The 23,530-nt window shown below is 38.4% G+C and overlaps 2 protein-coding genes across 2 annotated transcripts; both read right to left on the reverse strand.

Moving 5' to 3' along the window:
• Positions 1-33: 33 nt before the first annotated feature.
• On the reverse strand, positions 34-1,047 carry LOC131950465 (QRFP-like peptide receptor). The gene has a single exon (XM_059312631.1). It carries the CDS (start codon positions 1,045-1,047, stop codon positions 34-36), a length of 1,014 nt encoding a protein of 337 aa, XP_059168614.1.
• An 8,815-nt stretch (positions 1,048-9,862) lies between these two features.
• Positions 9,863-23,216, reverse strand: LOC131950464 (F-box/LRR-repeat protein 21). Its single transcript, XM_059312630.1, has 8 exons — positions 23,045-23,216; positions 17,775-17,865; positions 17,328-17,578; positions 16,067-16,243; positions 15,077-15,197; positions 14,139-14,302; positions 11,724-11,888; positions 9,863-10,710 (listed from the first exon to the last, which is right to left on the reverse strand). Exons 1-8 carry the CDS (start codon positions 23,135-23,137, stop codon positions 10,468-10,470), a joined length of 1,305 nt encoding a protein of 434 aa, XP_059168613.1. The 5' UTR covers positions 23,138-23,216; the 3' UTR covers positions 9,863-10,467.
• Between the last annotated feature and the right edge of the window lie 314 nt (positions 23,217-23,530).

Here is a 23,530-nt window from a genome sequence, read left to right on the forward strand (position 1 = left end):
GCGACCAAAGATTCCCCCCCCCCCCCCCCTGTCCTAGTTTTTCTTTGGACAGCAGAAGTTCAGGTACGCCGCGGCGAATTTCCTGCTCATGGTGACGTAGATGACGATGTTGATGGAGGCGCTGAACTGGTACATGATGTGGTTGATGCTCTGAAGGAGGTAGATCAGGTTGTCTTGTGAGAACAGGTTGATATCAGCGTATGCCTTGTACATGTCGACGATGGCCGTAGGCAGGAACACGATCAGCGCCACCAAACACACGGTGAGTAGCATTTTACCCGCTCTCCTGTCCTTCACCTTCTTTCTTCCTTGACCTGACGACGAGAGGGTCAGCTGCTTGGAATGACCAACGGTCAGTTTGATGGTTATGACAACGGAGCAGATAAGTATTGTAAACAATGTTACCATGGTGAAAGAAATGTTCAGAACAAAACCTCCGTATATGTTAACGACATTATAATTATCATTGTAAAAATTGCTGTTGATAAGCGCAGCGGTGGTCCGATTTTGAAAAGGGTCGAATACCCATTCATACTCGAACCGGAACGACATAGGTGACGTCATCCCGAGCGTGTAAACGTACACGAACACGACGACGCATTTCACACGGAAAGGCGTGAACATTCGAGACACGTGAAACGGGAATAAAACCGCGAAAAACCGCTCCACTGCGATGGCGGTATTGATGCTGATGCTTAGCGCGACCCAGATGTCGGTGCTGGGTATGTAGACTGTCACGAATGTGTCCACGGTGTTGGAGAGTGACACGTCGAACTTTGACACGATACACTTGAGGCCGTGAATCGGCTGGATGATGGAGAACATGAGGTCGCTGACCGACAGACTGACCAAGAAAATATCGCTGGTTTCCTTGAAGCCGCGGCTGGTCAGTACCAGAATGTTGAGGGCGTTGCCGACGATCCCCAGAAAACTGAGGAGGTGGATGAGAAAACAGTTGAGGAAGACGTCCAACTGTTGCATCAGCTGGTCAGATATGATGATGTTGTCTTCAGGTGAAACAGCAACATTGGTGCTGCTTTCGTCCATCTTGGCATCCTTTGTAAATAAGTCTGAACTTTGGCGTTTGACTTTTTTTTTGGATAGTGTTTAAAGTATTTTATAGCTGTTCACTATTTGTAACATTGGCATTTATGATACATTAATGACACGGCATAAAATGACATATCTCACAGCAGACATTTATGACACAAATATACAATGATGTATGTCATACTATATAAACAGTGACACTAGCGTACCTAACTCTGATGTGTGCGTTATGACGTGAAGAAAACTAAATGGCTTATGATTGGCCACAGGGAAGTCACGTGCCTAGTGTACCCAGTCGCACTAGTTATACGGATTCAAGACATCAGGATGTGACTAAAATTATTGAAAAAAATAATTATCAAATTAAAAAAAAACAACTAAAATTGCCACGCAAATAAGCGTATCATTTACCGCTACGCCCCACTTTTTTTTCAATCACTTTAACGATCAACAAATTCACTGTACCCAAGTAATGTGCTTAATTAACTTTACTAGATTCGAACGTCGATCTTCGGTTGTTATATTTTTTTCCACGGGTAAATTATCACCGTTTATCTTGTCTCATGTCGTAGTTTGCGTTTGTCTGACTGGTTGCCGAGTGGGGTACATAACGACCTTGTGACTTTTTAAAAAATCATATTAATTTTCAGATTGATTTGTTGACTGCTAATTGGTTCAATCGAATACAGCTGTTAAAAAGACCCATCATTGTAAAGGGTGGTGGAGGAGGGGGGGGGGAATTATAAATTCTAGATCAACATGTTAAACATAAAACTTTACTGGAAACTGACTGTTGGTGCACAAAGGATTTGAATTTTAAAGAGAGGAGCCAAACTAAAAATATATTTTCTTATACAGGAGCCGCACTGAATATATAATTTTGTTCTAGTTGGGCCGACTGAATATTTTATTATAAAAGAGCTGTACTGAATATATTTTTTGTTATAGAGGAAACCACGCGATATTGATTAAAACAGAAATGAGCACAAAGAATACGTTAATTTACGAACGACTCTGTTGTACCATAATATTGTGGTATCTTTTAAATTGTCTCATTGTTGTGACAGAATATGAACCTTTAACTATGTCGTTAGCGCTAGATCAAGATCTAGAATTAGTAGTGTTAGTATCGCCATGTGTTTTTTGCTTTGTTTACATTCTGATGAATGGTCAAAGACAGCCTAAGAATGATGATTGAAATGAATCATTTACACATTATGTTAGAAATTGTGTGGTCATCGCCTGAAGAAAACCACGCAGGTGGAAAGGTATATATTAATTTATTCGTGTACGGATATTATACGTTAACAATATTTATGTAACAGATTCTATAGTAAGTTGTAAAAAAATTCTTATTAAAAAACAACAATAGGACATGTTCAGCCCTTTTTACTTTCTCGTATATACGAAGTATAGAGAAAGTCTTGTAATCGTGCAAAAAAAAAAAATCGAGATTTTTACAAATCTCGACGTTTCACACCTCACTGATACGGAAAAACATAATTTTGCAATCTTGTCCGTATGTCTGTGTGTCTGTCTGTGTGTCTGTGTGTCTGTGTGTCTGTCTGTCCGTGTGTAAACACGATAACTTGAGAACCGTTACAGCTAGGTTGATGAAATTTCATATATAAGTATTTTATCAAAATCGTAGATCCGTATCAACTTTTGAGCGATTTCCGATAACCGGAAGTGGTACTTTTCCTACTTTGAATTTTTCAAAAGCCTATAACTTGAGTACTATTTCAGATAGATAAATGAAATTTCATATGTAAGTAAAAGATCTAATTCTCTACCTTCTATCAAATTTTGAGTCATTTCCGTTGACTGGAAGTAGTACTTTACGCTACTTCCGATTTCTCAAAAAACTAATGTAAATTTTAAAAGTAATAATATTGCGCACCATTATGCGCTTTTTTATTTGGCGTTCACTTGGTGTGCAATTAATTTGTCTACGAGATTTTATTCTATTTTTAAAACTTTAAGTATTTAAAATGGATTAAAAATCATGTCTATAGCCCGAGTTCCCATCCCCTGTTATTTTATATAAGAATATTCGAGAAAGTTTAGGGGAGATCACTCCCGGTTTATTAGAATTCTGTTTTGTTACACATTCGTTTAAATGAAATTACAGTCATTGAAATAAATATATGAGGTTGGGTTCGACACAAGGATGTCATATTAGCCAACGGTTTGTTCAGACGTCGCCTATTGTTCTAGTTCTGTGTCCACATCCATGTGTGCTACCCTGGTGTGAGGGGGGTGATAGTCCATATTCGCTACCCTAGGGTGGGTGATAGTCCATAGTCGCTACCCTAGGGTGAGGTGGGTGATAGTCCATATTCGCTACCCTGGGATGAGGTGGGTGATAGTCCATATTCGCTACCCTGGGATGAGGTGGGTGATAGTCCATATTCGCTACCCTGGGATGAGGTGGGTGATAGTCCATATTCGCTACCCTGGGGTGGGTGGGGCTGATAGTCCATATTCGCTACCCTGGGATGAGGTGGGTGATAGTCCATATTCGATACCCTGGGGTGGGTGGGGCTGATTGTCCATATTCGCAACCCCGGGGAGAGGTGGGTGATAGTCCATATTCGCTACCCCGGGGAGAGGTGGGTGATAGTCCATATTCGCTACCCTGGGGTGAGGTGGGTGATAGTCCATATTCGCTACCCTGGGGTGAGGTGGGTGATAGTCCATATTCGCTACCCTGGGGTGAGGTGGGTGATAGTCCATATTCGCTACCCCGGGGTGAGGTGGGTGATAGTCCATATTCGCTACCCCGGGGAGAGGTGGGTGATAGTCCATATTCGCTACCCTGGGGTGAGGTGGGTGATAGTCCATATTCGCTACCCTGGGGTGGGTGGGGCTGATAGTCCATATCCGCTACCCTGGGGTGAGGGGGGGGGGGGGTGATATTCCATATTCGCTACCCTGGGGTGAGGTGTGTGATAGTCCATATTCGCTACCCTGGGGTGGGTGGGGCTGATAGTCCATATCCGCTACCCTGGGGTGAGGGGGGGTGGTGATATTCCATATTCGCTACCCTGGGGTGAGGTGTGTGATATTCCATATTCGCTATCCTGGGGTGAGGTGAGTGATAGTCCATATTCGCTACCCTGGGGTGAATGATAGTCCATATTCGCTACCCTGGGGTGAATGATAGTCCATATTCGCTACCCTGGGGTGGGTGATAGTCCATATTCGCTACCCTGGGGTGGGTGGGGGTGATAGTCCATATTCGCTACCCTGGGGTGAGGTGGGTGATAGTCCATATTCGCTATCCTGGGGTGAGGTGTGTGATAGTCCATATTCGCTACCCTGGGGTGGGTGATAGTCCATATTCGCTACCCTGAGGTGAGGGGGGGGTGATATTCCATATTCGCTACCCTGGGGTGAGGTGGGTGATATTCCATATTCGCTACCCGAGGGTGGGTGATAGTTCATATTCGCTACCCTAGGGTGAGGTGGTGATAGTCCATATTCGCTACCCTGGGGTGAGGTGGGTGATAGTCCATATTCGCTACCCGAGGGTGGGTGATAGTTCATATTCGCTACCCTAGGGTGAGGTGGTGATAGTCCATATTCGCTACCCTGAGGTGAGGGGGGGGGGGTGATATTCCATATTCGCTACCCGAGGGTGGGTGATAGTTCATATTCGCTACCCTGGGGTGAGGTGGGTGATAGTTCATATTCGCTACCCTGGGGTGAGGTGGGTGATAGTCCATATTCGCTACCCTGGGATGGGGTGAGTGATAGTCCATATTCGCTACACTGGGGTGAGGTGGGTGATAGTCCATATTCGCTACCCTGGGGTGGGTGATAGTTCATATCCGCTACCCTGGGGTGAGGGGGGTGGTGATATTCCATATTCGCTACCCTGGGGTGGGGTGAGTGATAGTCCATATTCGCTATCCTGGGGTGAGGTGGGTGATAGTCCATATTCGCTATCCTGGGGTGAGGTGATAGTCCATATTCGCTACCCTGGGGTGAGGTGGGTGATAGTCCATATTCGCTACACTGGGGCGAGTGATAGTCCATATTCGCTACCCTGGGGTGAGGTGGGTGATAGTCCATATTCGCTACCCTGGGGTGAGGTGGGGGGGTGATATTCCATATTCGCTACCCTGGGGTGAGGTGGGTGATAGTCCATATTCGCTACCCTGGGGTGAGGTGGGTGATAGTCCATATTCGCTACCCTGGGGTGAGGTGGGTGATAGTCCATATTCGCTACCCTGGGGTGAGGTGGGTGATAGTCCATATTCGCTACACTGGGGCGAGTGATAGTCCATATTCGCTACCCTGGGGTGAGGTGGGTGATAGTCCATATTCGCTACCCTGGGGTGGGGTGGGTGATAGTCCATATTCGCTACCCTGGGGTGAGGTGGGTGATAGTCCATATTCGCTACCCTGGGGTGAGGTGGGTGATAGTCCATATTCGCTACCCTGGGGTGAGGTGGGTGATAGTCCATATTCGCTACACTGGGGCGAGTGATAGTCCATATTCGCTACCCTGGGGTGAGGTGGGTGATAGTCCATATTCGCTACCCTGGGGTGGGGTGGGTGATAGTCCATATTCGCTACCCTGGGGTGAGGTGTGTGATATTCCATATTCGCTATCCTGGGGTGAGGTGAGTGATAGTCCATATTCGCTACCCTGGGGTGAATGATAGTCCATATTCGCTACCCTGGGGTGAATGATAGTCCATATTCGCTACCCTGGGGTGGGTGATAGTCCATATTCGCTACCCTGGGGTGGGTGGGGGTGATAGTCCATATTCGCTACCCTGGGGTGAGGTGGGTGATAGTCCATATTCGCTATCCTGGGGTGAGGTGTGTGATAGTCCATATTCGCTACCCTGGGGTGGGTGATAGTCCATATTCGCTACCCTGAGGTGAGGGGGGGGTGATATTCCATATTCGCTACCCTGGGGTGAGGTGGGTGATATTCCATATTCGCTACCCGAGGGTGGGTGATAGTTCATATTCGCTACCCTAGGGTGAGGTGGTGATAGTCCATATTCGCTACCCTGGGGTGAGGTGGGTGATAGTCCATATTCGCTACCCGAGGGTGGGTGATAGTTCATATTCGCTACCCTAGGGTGAGGTGGTGATAGTCCATATTCGCTACCCTGAGGTGAGGGGGGGGGGGTGATATTCCATATTCGCTACCCGAGGGTGGGTGATAGTTCATATTCGCTACCCTGGGGTGAGGTGGGTGATAGTTCATATTCGCTACCCTGGGGTGAGGTGGGTGATAGTCCATATTCGCTACCCTGGGATGGGGTGAGTGATAGTCCATATTCGCTACACTGGGGTGAGGTGGGTGATAGTCCATATTCGCTACCCTGGGGTGGGTGATAGTTCATATCCGCTACCCTGGGGTGAGGGGGGTGGTGATATTCCATATTCGCTACCCTGGGGTGGGGTGAGTGATAGTCCATATTCGCTATCCTGGGGTGAGGTGGGTGATAGTCCATATTCGCTATCCTGGGGTGAGGTGATAGTCCATATTCGCTACCCTGGGGTGAGGTGGGTGATAGTCCATATTCGCTACACTGGGGCGAGTGATAGTCCATATTCGCTACCCTGGGGTGAGGTGGGTGATAGTCCATATTCGCTACCCTGGGGTGAGGTGGGGGGGTGATATTCCATATTCGCTACCCTGGGGTGAGGTGGGTGATAGTCCATATTCGCTACCCTGGGGTGAGGTGGGTGATAGTCCATATTCGCTACCCTGGGGTGAGGTGGGTGATAGTCCATATTCGCTACCCTGGGGTGAGGTGGGTGATAGTCCATATTCGCTACACTGGGGCGAGTGATAGTCCATATTCGCTACCCTGGGGTGAGGTGGGTGATAGTCCATATTCGCTACCCTGGGGTGGGGTGGGTGATAGTCCATGTTAACTCTCGTGAGACGGACATTACCGGCTCAGGAGGATTCTTCTACCCGTTGGGCAGGCCCCGACGCAACAAACTCCGGCTAACTGGCCATAGGAAACGGAAGAAAAAGTTTCCGAAGAAACGGTTTGATCATTGCATGTCGTCCACTATCGACCGTCGTTTCTCACCAGGCTTGTCCTTCTCCCCACTGGTTGCGGGAACCCGTGGAAAAAATATATGTGAAACTACTGGTACTTGCAAAAAAAGATAGAACAATATGTTCTGCTAAAAACTATCTATATTCTACAAAAACTTGGGCTGTATTTTCTAAAACTCGAGTTTGTTTACACGTTTGTATATTTATTTATGTTTTAGTTTATCTGTTCCGTTAGATGAGAGCATTTGCAAAGCTAGCGGATGGACGTGGTCAAGCGGTATGCCGCGCGATTGATAACTGAAATATCTCGAGTTGAAAGCCCGGACTCGAGACCATAGGTTTTCCACTAAACGACGAACTGCCGTACATATATTTTATAATACTCTACTATTTAAATAACTATGAAGGAAAGCTTGGTTCGCTATAATATGTATTAGATACTAAATACTTTTACTAATATTTAGTATTTATCGTTATTTAAATAGTAGAGTATTATAATACATTTAAGGAAAATCATTTATTTTGTCCTTTTTAGTGCATTACATAAAAGCTTGTTATTAAAACATTTTTATGCATTTTTTAAGTACTTTAAATTTTCTAAAACAATTGAGTTGCATGACTAAAAACTATTGCGCACCAAATGAACATGATAACGCGCGTATACTATTGCGTAATAATTGGATAACTCTACCTACTAATTTAAGAAAAATTTAATGTCATATTGCATTTTCTCCAAGTATTGACCCACGTGCCAACTTTGAAACGAATCTGTCAGTTTAAAAGTGCCATAAATTTCGCTCGGGCGTTTTGATCTATGACGACAGATAGACAGAATGACGACAGACAGAGATAGCAAGCTAAATAAAAGCTGTAAAAATGCCAGGCTAATACGTCAGACATTTCCGATGTAAAATAAAAATCTACGTTAATATTTTACTACGTTCTTATGACTATTTGTATGTCTTTAAGGCATCTTTATCCATGTCCAATAATACGCATATACATCATGTTGTTTAGAGTATCTCTGTCCAGATGCAGCACTTTTGTAGGAACTTGAATACTACCTAGTTTACAGCTACTTGTGTTCCTTAGGGACAATTGACCATGTAGACGGAGTATGACATTTGCTCCCGTGTGTAAGGATGACATCTTTCCCTCTGTGTGACAATTCCTGCGGATAAAATTAGTTGACATTTCGCCACTGTTTCGATTTTTTGACATTTCCACTGTTTAGACTAGTTTGATATTTCCAACTGTATCGATTATTTTACAATTGTCTACTGTTTAATTTAGTTTGGCATTTCCCACTGTATCGATTAGTTTAGCATTTCCCACTGTATCGATTAGTTTGGCATTTCCCAATGAATCAATCAGTTTGGCATTTCCCACTGTATCGATTAGTTTGACATTTCCCACTGTTTAATTTAGTTTGGCATTTCCCACTGAATCGATTAGTTTAGCATTTCCCACTGTATCGATTAGTTTGACATTTCCCACTGTTTCATTTAGTTTAGCATTTCCCACTGTATCGATTAGTTTGACATTTCCCACTGTTTAATTTAGTTTGGCATTTCCCACTGTATCGATTAGTTTGACATTTCCCACTGTATCGATTAGTTTGACATTTCCCACTGTTTAATTTAGTTTGGCATTTCCCACTGTATCGATTAGTTTGACATTTCCCACTGTTTCATTTAGTTTGGCATTTCCCACTGTATCGATTAGTTTGACATTTCCCACTGTTTAATTTAGTTTGGCATTTCCCACTGAATCGATTAGTTTGGCATTTCCCACTGTTTAATATAGTTTGGCATTTCCCAATGAATCAATCAGTTTGGCATTTCCCACTGTATCGATTAGTTTGACATTTCCCACTGTTTAATTTAGTTTGGCATTTCCCACTGAATCGATTAGTTTAGCATTTCCCACTGTATCGATTAGTTTGACATTTCCCACTGTTTCATTTAGTTTAGCATTTCCCACTGTATCGATTAGTTTGACATTTCCCACTGTTTAATTTAGTTTGGCATTTCCCACTGAATCGATTAGTTTGGCATTTCCCACTGTTTAATATAGTTTGGCATTTCCCAATGAATCAATCAGTTTGGCATTTCCCACTGTATCGATTAGTTTGACATTTCCCACTGTTTAATTTAGTTTGGCATTTCCCACTGAATCGATTAGTTTAGCATTTCCCACTGTATCGATTAGTTTGGCATTTCCCACTGAATCGATTAGTTTAGCATTTCCCACTGTATCGATTAGTTTGACATTTCCCACTGTTTAATTTAGTTTAGCATTTCCCACTGTATCGATTAGTTTGGCATTTCCCACTGTATCGATTAGTTTGACATTTCCCACTGTTTCATTTAGTTTGGCATTTCCCACTGTATCGATTAGTTTGACATTTCCCACTGTTTAATTTAGTTTAGCATTTCCCACTGTATCGATTAGTTTGGCATTCCCCACTGTATCGATTAGTTTGACATTTCCCACTGTTTCATTTAGTTTGGCATTTCCCACTGTATCGATTAGTTTGACATTTCCCACTGTTTAATTTAGTTTGGCATTTCCCACTGTATCGATTAGTTTCTAAGTTTGATGGTTTCAATTATTCACATAAATAAAAAGCATTTTTGAGAGCTAGTTAAATAACAGTGGAATAGCAACGTTATGAATATCATAAATGTTACATATTGAACGACATCGTAAATAATACTAACAATACTGTAAGTTCACATGTATAACAATTTTAATGTGAGTAATATAGCTAAGAACATTGAATTAATGAAAAAAGTAGTTAAAACAGAACGTGTAACATATTTCTATTGTTATTTAAAAAGGATAATTTTTCTTTTTAATTAGGCCTACTTAATATTTAATACAAATAAAAAAGGGTTTTCAAGCCAGTTAAACAACTCATACATTATACAAATGTTCATACATAAGTTAAAAAAATTAAACTGTTTAATAATCTTTAATAAGAACGTGTAACCCCAAAATATTTACATAATATACAAGCAATATATGTTATATAGCCTGGTCATTGCATGCAATAGTTTTTCTCTATTCGTTTTTAATGGACATTCGTTAACATTATTTGTGAACATTTATTTTTCAACTGCTTCAATTTAAAATACAGATAATTTAAAACTGATAGCTAAGAGCTAAGTCTGTTTTTACATTTGTTTAAGAACTGTAAAGACAAGTTGAAAACATTCTCTATTTTTCAGCAGTTAAAAAAAAACAGTTGAAAAAAATTGTTTGCGAAAAATGTTAAACAATATTACCATAATTACATAGCTCCTCAAGAACTTAGGAGTGAAACACTATTTGCACAGTTAGATCATACATCAGAAATATTCAAACTGGCGAATTCATCCATGTGAGATTGTATTTGTATCAACATCGAAAAACTGACCCATCTCTTCGTGTTTCGTTGCAAGGATGAGCTTTAGCACCAAGCCACGATCCACAAATTCTTTCAAGTCCTCCTTAACACTGTCTATTTCTTGGAGCAGTCGAGCACTGATCGTTCGCCGGTGACGAAACATAAACCTTACATCCCTTAAAGTGTTTTGTCTTTTGACTATTTCCTTAAAAGCCCTTAAAAACTGAATCTGTGAAAAAAAACACGACATTAACGATAAAAACTGTTATATGTGAAAACAAAAATGATAAAAATAAAAACGTAATCTGTGAAAACAAACACGACAAAAAAAATTGTAATCAAAGATTATACATTGATGAAATAATAAGGATACGCTTATTTATACTCAGTGTTTCTTCCAGACTTTTTTCTCCGGGGGAGGGGGGGGGACACTGGTAAATGTTATTGTTTTCTATATAATTCAATTTCTTACGGGGGGGGGGGGTAGATTTTCTATCCCTCGAAGAGATTCCTAAAAGAAACTGCTTATACTAGGCACGTATATAGAATTTTAATCATTTTACTGTGGCATTGAAGCCATATCTAAATTTTAAAGTGATAGGGCGATATCGCATGAAACAACTGCAATCGGTAATTGAATGGCCAGAAGTATCAATAAAACAAATATTAAAAAAAACTTTAATGCATCAAGCCTGATTTACTTTCTTTAATAAAGAAGCTTTTGTTGCTAAAATATGTAAAAGATCTCACGAGCGACCAAAGATTGTATTAAAGAAAGCAAATTAGTTTTATTTTCTTATTTTCAGTGCATTTAAAAGATTGTTGATATAAGGGTTTTTTTATATTTGTTTTATTTTCGACTTTTTTAATAAGCTTTTTTTTAAAAGTTCGCAACATCTGTTTGTTTGTTAACAAATAGATTTTCATGCATTGCCATCAAAGATGAAGGTAAATAGAAAATTGGAACGAAATGGCTGCCTTAGTTAGAAGTTCAAAACTGAGCGACAATATTTACCAAAAAAACGGACGTTGTGAACTAAGTTTTCTAAGTTTATTGAAAAGCGATTATATGAATCAGACAAGTATTTTCACAGTTACATTTTGCTAAAGCATTTCTATAAATTAGACTAGTATTTAGATAATTACAATTGGTAAAAACGATTCTATGAATCAGACAAGTATTTTCACAATTACATTTTGCTAAAGCATTTCTATAAATTAGACTAGTATTTTGATAGTTACATTTTTTTCTGTTCTTATGGTCATGGACATCGAAAACGTCCGTAATTTTTGAAAAGTTTCCAGCGGTGCCAGAAATTCCTCAGTTAAATCCCGCTCTAAATGATGTCCAATGTGGAGCTCTTCCAGTGTGTGGTGGTACAGGGTGGCGATGTTGTCAAGGGAAAACTATAGAGAGACATTAATTTAAATATGTATACATCTTTTTCTCTCTCTGTAACTAAACAAATAAAATTAAATAAATGATTAAATAAATAAACAATAAATAAATAAATAAGCAAACGAACGAACGAACGAACGAAACGAAACGAAAAAAAAAACAACGAACGAACTAACAAAGAGATGAACAAACGAATAAATAAATAAATAAGTTAACTTACTAATTAATTAATTAATTAATTAAAGAAAAAAAATAAAGCGGGATTGATCGGGTTACTTGGTTGCTGAGTCACTGCCCCAAGATTGAAATTTTAATTGAGCGTTTTTTTCTGACTGAAAGACTGAATTTTACGCCTTGTTTTGAAGTAATGGAAGTTGTAAAATGGAGAAATACCAAAACAATGTTATTAACTAGCCTCCACAGTCGCGGTTGAGCTTTTGTTAACGCCAACCTCATGTCATACTCAACATTTAATGTATTTCTTTGTTTTGTTTTTAATTGGAGAAGTGTTGAAAATCTATTCTCTCATAGATATGTAGACATAAAAGAAACTAAAACTTGAAAGGCAATCAATTTCAAGTTTGGGTATGAATGGTGCATACTACTTCAAAATTGTGTGAACAGTTTTTCACCTGACGCGAAATCATTCGGCGAATTTAAGAATTCGTCTTGTAATTCATATGGAATGTTGGTAACATCTAGGGAAGCAGAGAATGGGTAACGCGTCAATGCATATTCTTCTTCTTTCAGCTCAGGGAAAAAAAACCGCAGTTCGTTTTCAAGAGATTCATGATGACCAGAATCCTCTTTCAAATTTTTATTGATCTCACAATCAGATTCATCTACCACACTGCAGAGCTGCTAAAAACGGCACTATTTCCAAGATTTAAGATAAAAATGCCCCGAGATTATCACGAAAAGAGATAATGTTCGTTCATTTTCCATGAAGCTTCAGGTTAAGCTTATGTCGATGTTCGAAAATATCTGCTAGGTATGACACTCTCTCGAACCACTCTGTGTCGTTAAAGTATCTCAAAAAGTCTTGTTTCCCTTGCACTTCCAAGAACAACTCGATTTCATCTTTCAATTTAAAACACGATTCACTTTCCTTTTGACAGCTAGCGTCAATGTAGAAAACAAACCAGAACCGCGTGGTCTTCATTCATGTCTTTGCACAGTTCTTTAAACAGACGGGTGTTGAGGGCTCCAGATTTAATATAATTTACGACTTTTATTAGCAATGGAGTCGGAAGTCTTGCTGGCGAGGGCATACCTGTGAATCATGCAGTGGAACCCACTTTGTTAGGGAGCTAAATCTTTTACCGTTTTCTGAAAGAGCCTCTTTGACACAAACATAGATGGCACATGACCCATACAAACCCTAAAGCCGTTTTCCCATTTTAATAATCCATTTTCAAAAACGTATTTATTTTCTCCATGATATCTTCACAAAATACCAACACTTCCTTACTATTATCTGAAGGAATATGTTTCACAAAGACAAGCAACTGCGAACAATAACTAATGTTTGATGGTTCATCAACTTGAAAACGAACAATAGTGAAAGCTTGGTTTTATTCAAAATTTGTTCTCTAACATCTACGGGGATATTATTAGACAAAGATATTTGTTGCATCTTTACTGCACTGGAATCTCCAAGAATTATTTTCATCATATTCAACATGCAGGGTTTGAGGAAACTTTTTCCTATTGTATTTTTTTTTTTTTTGCTTGGCAATTTCTAATGCGGCTCCATATGATGCTTGCATTTAATGCTGTGTTTTCTTGTGAAAACGTTCTGTTCGACCAAGTCTCTGACGTTTGCAACTAGCTTCATGCCGACGAAAGAACTACATATCTTTTTTGGTGTGTTCCGAATGACTCTTCTCAAACTGATGTTTTGTTTTGAAGGTTTCATACACTCATGGCTGTGATGTTAGTAAAGCCAAATTTCAGATATTCTTATAAATATTAGTTTTTAATTTCTTTTCTAGAGATTAGTCTACCAGTTGGCGAACGCACAGAAAGACCTACGTGACCCCCTGGAATTTTTGCCTAAGGGGACCACCCCTACATATATATATATATATATATATATATATATATATATATATATATATATATATATATATATATATATATATATATATATATACAGAGAGAGAGAGAGAGAGAGAGAGAGAGAGAGAGGGAGAGAGAGAGAGGGAGAAAAAAATCCTCCAGCTGTTAATCTCTGCTCAGTGTGTAACAACACTTACCTGACCCCCGGGCCCATACTGGACGTTGATCCCTACTGTAATGCTGATTAAAGGTATGTGTGGGGACAAAAGGACACAATCTATGCGGTTTGACACATTTAGAGACACCATCAGATCAGGACATGATTCTTTAAGAGCCCTCCATGCCATTCCGCTTATGGATTCTAATTTCATAAAAAGATATATATATATATATATATATATATATATATATATATATATATATATATATATATATATATATATATATATATATATACATATATATATAGGGCTATATATATATAGGGCTATATATATATAGGGCTATATATATATATATATATATATATATATATATATATATATATATATATATATATAATGAATACATTTACGTACATGTATACATATACGTTCTGTCTTGATGTGATGGTTCGATTCTTTTTGTTTTAGCTTTCAGTTTTTACACACTTTACCTTGCACGTGATAATTTTAGTCAGCTTTATTAAGACGTCTGTCTGTCTACGTATCCCTATTAGAATGCTATTTACAGCACAGACTATAGTCCAAAGCTATACTGCTATCTATGTCACGTGCAACACAGTGTTTGTTGGATGAGTTATTTATAGAACATATCTGTGCTTTATTAAAAATTTTATATATAGGCCGAGTTGGGCCATTCTGTTGGCATCAATGCCAAGTTGGGCCAACATGTTGGCATCAATGCCGATTTGGGCCAACATGTTGGCAACAGGGCCGAGTTGGGCCAACATGTTGGCATCAATGCCAAGTTTGGCCACACTGTTGGCATCAATGCCAAGTTTGGCCACACTGTTGGCATCAATGCCAATTTGGGCCAATCCGATGACATCAGGACCGAACCTGTTTGCATGATCTTTTTAAAAAATAGGTTACGATATTAGTAATAATGTTAGGCCTTATTCATAGTTCCTTACCTTCTAAGTAACTGACAGTTATAAAAAAATATTTGAAGTTTGTCCCCAGACTCTTTGATAGGTTTTGTAGTAATTCTTCGCTGAGATACTCAATTGTTAGTGATTGAAGGTTTGTAAACTTCTGGATACAAAACACATAAAAAGTTTATAAATTTAGAAATGACATTTTAATCGTACGACCATAGTTACAGATAGATCAGGGAACTAGCTAGCAAAAACTCATTAGCCGAGAAGATTTGATTTTAACGGTCAATCTAGATGGTCACAATGTGACAATGTCAATATCTACGCTTGAAATCATTAGCCTTGCTTTATGCACTAGAGAGGGGAGATTCGTGTGTCTAATATTTAAAATCATAAAATGAAAACAAATTCGACATTATTTCTGACGATTACGGCAACATACTAATATACTAATATACTAATCCGACCTTTGATAAGTTTGAAGTTAATTTCCTCTTTACGGGTTGAAAAGCTGCAGACTAGTGTTTAGCTGATTCCATAGTTAAATCAACAACAGCTGCTTTAAGTCTTTAAAATAAACTAGATTTAATGCCCCAAAATTCCCCAAAATTCCTTAAAATTTAGTGTTTTACCGGTTCCTAAATTTTAAAATTCATAAGAAATAAGTTTGAAGATATGCACTTAAAATGTTTAGCTGAGTACCACAAAATATAGTAGAAAATTATGAATTCATTGATTATTGGACTTAAAATGTAATATTTTATGAATGGTGGAAAGCCTACAAAGAGGTTAATTTTCAAGATCGCCGCCGTTTCATAGTTACCCAAAAAATTTACCTTTTTTTAAAGTCAAAATGCATATTCGGATGTACCTTTGAAAAGCTGTAGAGAAAACATTGTTTGCTCTCTAGTATTAAAGAAGTTTTTTTGTACCGGAGCCTACCCCCTTCAGCCAAGAAGAAAACATATTGATGTATTATAAAAACGTAAAATCCCTATATGGACATAAAAAAATGAAATGACTCACTGTTAAGACGGTATCGAATGCATGAATCGGTCCATAAGGTAAGTCGTCGTAGTCGTAGTTGTTATAGGAATTAATCAAACAAATTACTTTGATTTTCTCCCCTGAAGATTTGCCTAGAATTTCCAAGAATTTGGTTACGAACTTGTCTTCAAAGTTTGTATCTTTCAGTGAAAAATTCTGTTGGACGATTTAAAAACAAACTCTCCATTTTGTATAATAGAAGCAATGCGAGACAGAAATTGAAACAAAACAACGATGAAGTTTTGTATAGGTAGAAACACGAACACCTGTTATGTCTAATGTGATTGATCATAAAGTAGATAAATTTTAAAAATAAACTCCCCAAAATGTTTTGGGTACTTGTGATGACGTCACTTTAGGAAACAATTATAAATAGATTAAGGGAAGAATTTAGGGTAGATTTGTCAAAGGTCAGTAGATAAGAATGAATCAAAAGACCATCAAGAAGCGAGATGACGCTTAAGCAGTAGATAGCGGCAGTCGGATAACTGAGGTAATAGTCAAAGAGTTAAAGTTTGATGTCTAGGATCGATGTTAAAGTTGAATAAATTTTAGTTAAGTCGTGTCGGAATATATTCGTGATAGAGATAGTTGCGTTGATTTGTAAAAGAAAAGCCAAATAACTTATACAGATACAGCAAGTCATAGGAGAAAATAAAATTAAGGTGTAGGTTGAGGCTTTAGTATAAGTCTATATAATACATAAAATATCAATGTTATAATACGGCATGTGTGTATATATTGAAGAAAGCATCAGGCTTTTAATGAAATCTCAAACGATTCCCCTTTAAATATATATATATATATATATATATATATATATATATATATATATATATATATATATATATATATATATCCTCTCACTACAATACATATATATATATATATATGATATATATATATATATATATATATATATATATATATATATATATATATATATATATATAAATATAATTCCGTCTACATCTCTACGACTACATCTACATCTACAGCTACACATGTGTCCGTATCGGTGTCTGTTCGTGTATCTATATCTAGATTTATATATATATATATATATATATATATATATATATATATATATATATATATATATATATATATATATATATATATATATATATATATATATATACTGATATTTTCTTCTTCTTCGTCTTTTTTTACGGTTGAGAAAATGTAATGCGCCTATCGAGATGATAAAAAGGAGATACGACAATGATTCAACACTTGCCTCCAGATTTTTCTGCTCCTTGAGAAATTTGTTCATAAAAGAAGCAAACCTCCTCATTGCTGTGCTAGTCGGGCTGTCCGGGTAAAGCCCCTGCAGCTCCAACACTCGGAGTTTGGATCTCCATAAAATCTTCAAGATGTCCTCCAGTGTCTTCAGATAGTCGTTCATCTCCTCGCCACTAACAAAGCACTCAACTCTGAGTTCCGTCACATCATCTCTGCATTTTGTTGCTAATCCTTTACATCTCCGAGCTATATCAGTAGGTTAAGAATATATATATATATATATATATATATATATATATATATACATATAATACTAGTACAAGTACACGTACAAATACACATCATTTACATAAATGAGATATTTCATTATGACTCGAATGTTGATTTGTAAAAAAAAAATTCAAAATCTATATTTTAAAAAAAATCTATTTAGATTTCTAACCTGATTCTTCTAGTTTTCTGTCGTCCAGGAATAGTTTCATGGACCGCCACAGTAATGGGTCTTGAGTTGCTGAGTTCCAAGAATGGCACACCTTAAAGATAATAAAGGCATTTAGCGACCTGCATTACCCACACATGTAGCAACCAGCCTAACTCACACATGTAGCAACCAGCCTAACCCACACATGTAGCAACCAGCCTAACCCACACATGTAGCAACCAGCCTAACCCACACATGTAGCAACCAGCCTAACCCACACAAGCGACATGTAGCAACCAGCCTAACCCACACATGTAGCAACCAGCCTAACCCACACATGTAGCAACCACTCTAACCCACACATGTAGCAACCAGCCTAACCCACACATGTAGCAACCAGCCTACCCCACACATGTGACATGTAGCAACCAGCCTAACCCACACATGTAGCAACCAGCCTAACCCACACATGTAGCAACCACTCTAACCCACACATGTAGCAACCAGCCTAACCCACACATGTAGCAACCACTCTAACCCACACATGTAGCAACCAGCCTAACCCACACATGTAGCAACCAGCCTAACCCACACATGTAGCAACCAGCCTAACCCACACAAGCGACATGTAGCAACCAGCCTAACCCACACATGTAGCAACCAGCCTAACCCACACATGTAGCAACCAGCCTAACTCACACATGTAGCAACCAGTCTAACTCACACATGTAGCAACCAGCCTAACCCACACATGTAGCAACCAGGCCAACCCACACACGCAGCAACCAGGCCAACCCACACATGCAGCAACCAGGCCAACCCACACATGCAGCAACCAGGCCAACCTTACATGTAGCAACCAGGCCAACCAACACATGTAGCAACCAGCCTAACCCACACATGTAGCAACCACTCTAACCCACACATGTAGCAACCAGCCTAACCCACACATGTAGCAACCAGCCTACCCCACACATGTGACATGTAGCAACCAGCCTAACCCACACATGTAGCAACCAGCCTAACCCACACATGTAGCAACCACTCTAACCCACACATGTAGCAACCAGCCTAACCCACACATGTAGCAACCAGCCTAACCCACACATGTAGCAACCAGCCTAACCCACACATGTAGCAACCAGCCTAACCCACACATGTAGCAACCACTCTAACCCACACATGTAGCAACCAGCCTAACCCACACATGTAGCAACCAGCCTAACCCACACATGTAGCAACCAGCCTAACTCACACATGTAGCAACCAGCCTAACCCACACATGTAGCAACCAGCCTAACCCACACATGTAGCAACCAGCCTAACCCACACATGTAGCAACCACTCTAACCCACACATGTAGCAACCAGCCTAACCCACACATGTAGCAACCAGCCTAACCCACACATGTAGCAACCAGCCTAACTCACACATGTAGCAACCAGCCTAACTCACACATGTAGCAACCAGCCTAACCCACACATGTAGCAACCAGCCTAACCCACACATGTAGCAACCAGCCTAACCCACACATGTAGCAACCACTCTAACCCACACATGTAGCAACCAGCCTAACCCACACATGTAGCAACCAGCCTAACCCACACATGTAGCAACCACTCTAACCCACACATGTAGCAACCAGCCTAACCCACACATGTAGCAACCAGCCTAACTCACACATGTAGCAACCAGCCTAACCCACACATGTAGCAACCAGCCTAACCCACACATGTAGCAACCAGCCTAACCCACACATGTAGCAACCAGCCTAACCCACACATGTAGCAACCAGCCTACCCCACACATGTAGCAACCAACCTAACCCACACATGTAGCAACCAACCTAACCCACACTTGTAGCAACCAACCAACCCACTCATGTAGCAACACACTGCACCGGGTGACACCAAGGAAAAAAGTGCAAAAATCAAAAAGATTAATGCTTTTAACCAGTTAAATATACGATTAACTAAATCTAATTAGCATAATATTAAGTACAAATTGACAATATCGACAAGGGTGTGTAGGGTGTGTGAGTGGGGGGGGGGGGGGGGGTTGGAGGTGACATCTTAACGTAAACTTCTTCGGAGACAATTGTTTTAGTAACCGACTATAAATAAAAATTGTTACTATTAAATGTGCACAGATTAAAACTATCACCTATGCGGAGAGGTAGACACCAACTACAAAGTTTACGTTCTGAAGCAATTCATTCATGCCCTCTATCAGTTTGGTTCTTAATTTTTTTTTGCAAGGATATAGGTTAAATTGGTAATAATTGGCCTAAAAATTTAGTATGCGCCAAAAGAAGTTTTGTAAACCATCCTTTTTTAAGTACATACGGTTTTTTTCTTGTTAAATACTATTTTACTTATTTTTGTATGTAAATTATGTTTAGGTTTTTTATCTATTTGAAACAGTACTCAAGTTATATGCTTCTGAAAAACAAAAAGTCCGGTTATCGGAAAAATAGATACAGAATTTCACACATTCCTACACACAGAGACATACGGTCAAAATTGCAAAACTATGTTTTTCCGACTCAGGACATGTAAAACGTCGAGATTTAATTTTTTGCACGATTACAATACTTCCTCTATACTTCATATACGAAAAAATAACAGTAAACTAATTATTACACTTGACTTTATTATTTAAATTTAGATCTACTAATTTAAATCTACTTCTTTTTACTTATGTCGATTAAACTTAAAATTAAGTAAAAACATTACTTTAGTACAATCGAATGTATTTATATTACACCATTCAAATAAACCCTGCTTTACAGTAACTAATGTTTACGACGTTTAACAAACATAACCAGATAATCTCCAACGATATACCGGATAATACCCTTAAAATATTACATTTTTTGTGCTTCAGCTTATAATTATTTTACAACCATTCGTTATGAACAACATTAACAAAAGATTTTTTTTTCACGTCAACAATGGAAGACTTTGCGTCAACTCAGTGTCCATTGATTAACCTAGTGTCCCACTGATGGGACGCTTGTAAAAAAAATTGCTAAAATTTGTTAAAAACTAGGTAAAACACAAATTATGTTTCATTGTGTTTGAAAATGGTTAGACTATTGAATTTGTATGTGTTTAGTGAAAAAAGTTAAATTAGAAAGATGTTATAGCACCGGGTTTGCAAGACTTGTCAAAATGGCGGAAAACAGAAAACATGCGCACAGGAATATGCATATCTTCTAAAATAGTATCATTTTAAGTGCAAAATAAATTTGAAACTTGTAGCAGTACCATATTTCTATCTTATAAAAATGTAAGAGTAACACATTTTTTGAACTACTTTGTTATATCAAGGGTACAACAAGTGGGACGCTAGCAACGAATGGCCCCATGTAGATTGTTACACAAACGTCACATTTATTGGACTCTAGCGAGAAACATAGAAGCAAATGTTTGTTATGGTTATTTATGGTGAAATAATGGTTGACTTTGTTAACTATTGACTTTGGAGTGTTAAATAGTGTTTATAGATATTTAGTTATGACCTTGACCTATATTTACTTATATATTATTGTATAAAAATTTTTTAAAAATTATTTTGGAAAAACTTACATTTTATTTTTAAGTTTTCAGAATTAATCTAACTTGAGAATGTAATACCATTGAACACAAACTAATTTAGTATTGCTGTCAATTTACCATCACGTGATATAAAAATTATAGCAAACCAGAATAATAACAATGGTCACGATTTAGGTGAAAAGATTTAGTCATGGGGGTTGGTTAACAACAGAACATATGGTATTACTCATCAACTCTCTTCATATAAGGGAGCTCAAGTTACATATAGCAAAAATGTGAATTAGCTGTGTACTGTTGTCATGCCCCAATAATGTTCCCCTCCAAGGTTCCCCATACCAGTCTTACGTTGTTAACTTTTACAAGGCTTTGTAAGGGGATTGTGGTGCTAGATTGGGAACTGTTCGAATAGTGAAGTGCATACACGGATGAAAGCCATGAACACTCAATAAATGCCGCTAGAGATGTATGCCTGTTGGTGAGGGGGGGGGGGAGATCGAGAGGGTAACAAAAGAGAATATGGCTGGATGACATCTGCGACTGGACCGTCTTTTGCAAATTCACTGTGGGCACAGTTTCTTCCATGCTCCTCACCCCCCCCCCACCCCCGCATCAGCGGACTAGGCGGATGGCAAGGCGTTGGGGAAGAGGCAACCATGGTAATTTAACGACCACCCGATAGGTGTAGAGGAGGATAGGATAGCTGCTCTACACAATGTAATTATCTAAAAGTCTAAAAACATTTGATATAATAGGTTTCAATTGCCTGATTGTAGATGTATATACAAGAATTACAACTTAGGTCTGGTGTTTTGCAAAGCCATATACCATCAGACATGAAATTAAAAATGACAGATTACATTCAGTAGACACACTTTGTGGACAATTGTCAACTCCTCACTTCTTTTCTCAAAAGAAGGGGCTGCCGATGTGTAAAAAAAATGTTTCTATTGTAATGATCCTCATTACAAAAGGTTTAGCAACATTATATATATATATATATATATATATATATATATATATATATATATATATATATATATATATATATATCATGACTTAGTAAACACACTTAGGCCAAAAAATCAATTATTTATATTTAGTTATATTACATTTTTGTTAAATAATAACACTATTTGTGATCTCGTGTGCATAATTAGATGTACTAATCACAGCTTTACTTATTTCTAAGTGTTATTCACTTTGATGGATACAAGATTAAATAAAAAAACTAGACATTTTAACATAATTTCTGCATTCTAGACCATGGTATGGCTAACCCAATTGAATAGTTTTTGTATTTTTAGCTGTCCTAAACAATGTAATCATTGGTCTAACAATACAAACTCAGCATACCGCTTAACTTTCGCGTGATTAACCATATTTCGTGATTTTTAATTTTTTTGGCAATATATTTACATGGGACCGTTCGTTGCTAGCGTCCCATTTATGTGACGTTTTTTAAAATATCGAAATTTCAAAAAGTATTGATTTAAAAAAAAATCTATAGCCTTACCTTCATTCAGTGCCCAAATGCTAAACCATATAAAAAATTATAAAAATTTGAGACTCTGGGATAATATGGGTTAATGCAATCATTGTAAACAGCCCAAATCTTGTCGACAATAACAACGAAAACAAATCAAAGGTAAAGTGTTATGTTATGCTACTACTTTACACCACAAGCCTAATAATAACAAAATATAATAATTTACTGTGTATAACTAACATTACCTGAGCTGAGGTACCAATAGTGTCGATAGAAGATTGTTGAAATATTTGCAACAAAATATGATGTGGTAGATTTTTCCAACCATCAGCCATCATGTCTGTAAATGAAATCTATCACACAGCTTTTTAAAGACAACTTGTTTATTTTCTTTCAACGTATCTAACACTTTCGAAATATCAGGCCCTTCACGAATTGAATGACACATTACGTGAATATCCGATTACAATAGACGCGAAACTTTGGTGCGTAAAACAGTTTTTTCTTGTTAGAAGAGTTGGTTTTGTTATCCAGATAAATGTGTCATTTTTACATTCTAAGTCAACAAGTTGTACAAACTGGCCCTTGGTGTCTGCTCTTTACAGTCAAGTCACTATATTTGACCTCATATAGTGTAGCATGTCATGAAGTCACATGTCACATCCATAGCGCATGGTATTTAGGACATGTATTTCACTGTTCACTATAATTTTAAATAAGTGAACGCCTAG

The sequence above is a fragment of the Physella acuta genome, unplaced genomic scaffold (assembly GCF_028476545.2).
Source record: "Physella acuta isolate Inbredline_101_S28 unplaced genomic scaffold, ASM2847654v3 ptg000765l, whole genome shotgun sequence".
Lineage (NCBI taxonomy): Eukaryota > Metazoa > Mollusca > Gastropoda > Physidae > Physella > Physella acuta.

Coding starts and splice junctions, on each gene's coding strand:
- LOC131950464 (XM_059312630.1), bottom strand. CDS start 23,137: ATGATGGCTGATGGTTGGAAAAATCTACCACATCATATTTTGTTGCAA. Junction 16,244..17,327: donor AGGAGCAGAAAAATCTGGAG/GCAAGTGTTGAA, acceptor ATCGTCCAACAG/AATTTTTCACTGAAAGATAC. Junction 14,303..15,076: donor AACTGTCAGTTACTTAGAAG/GTAAGGAACTAT, acceptor TTATGAAATTAG/AATCCATAAGCGGAATGGCA.
- LOC131950465 (XM_059312631.1), bottom strand. CDS start 1,047: ATGGACGAAAGCAGCACCAATGTTGCTGTTTCACCTGAAGACAACATC.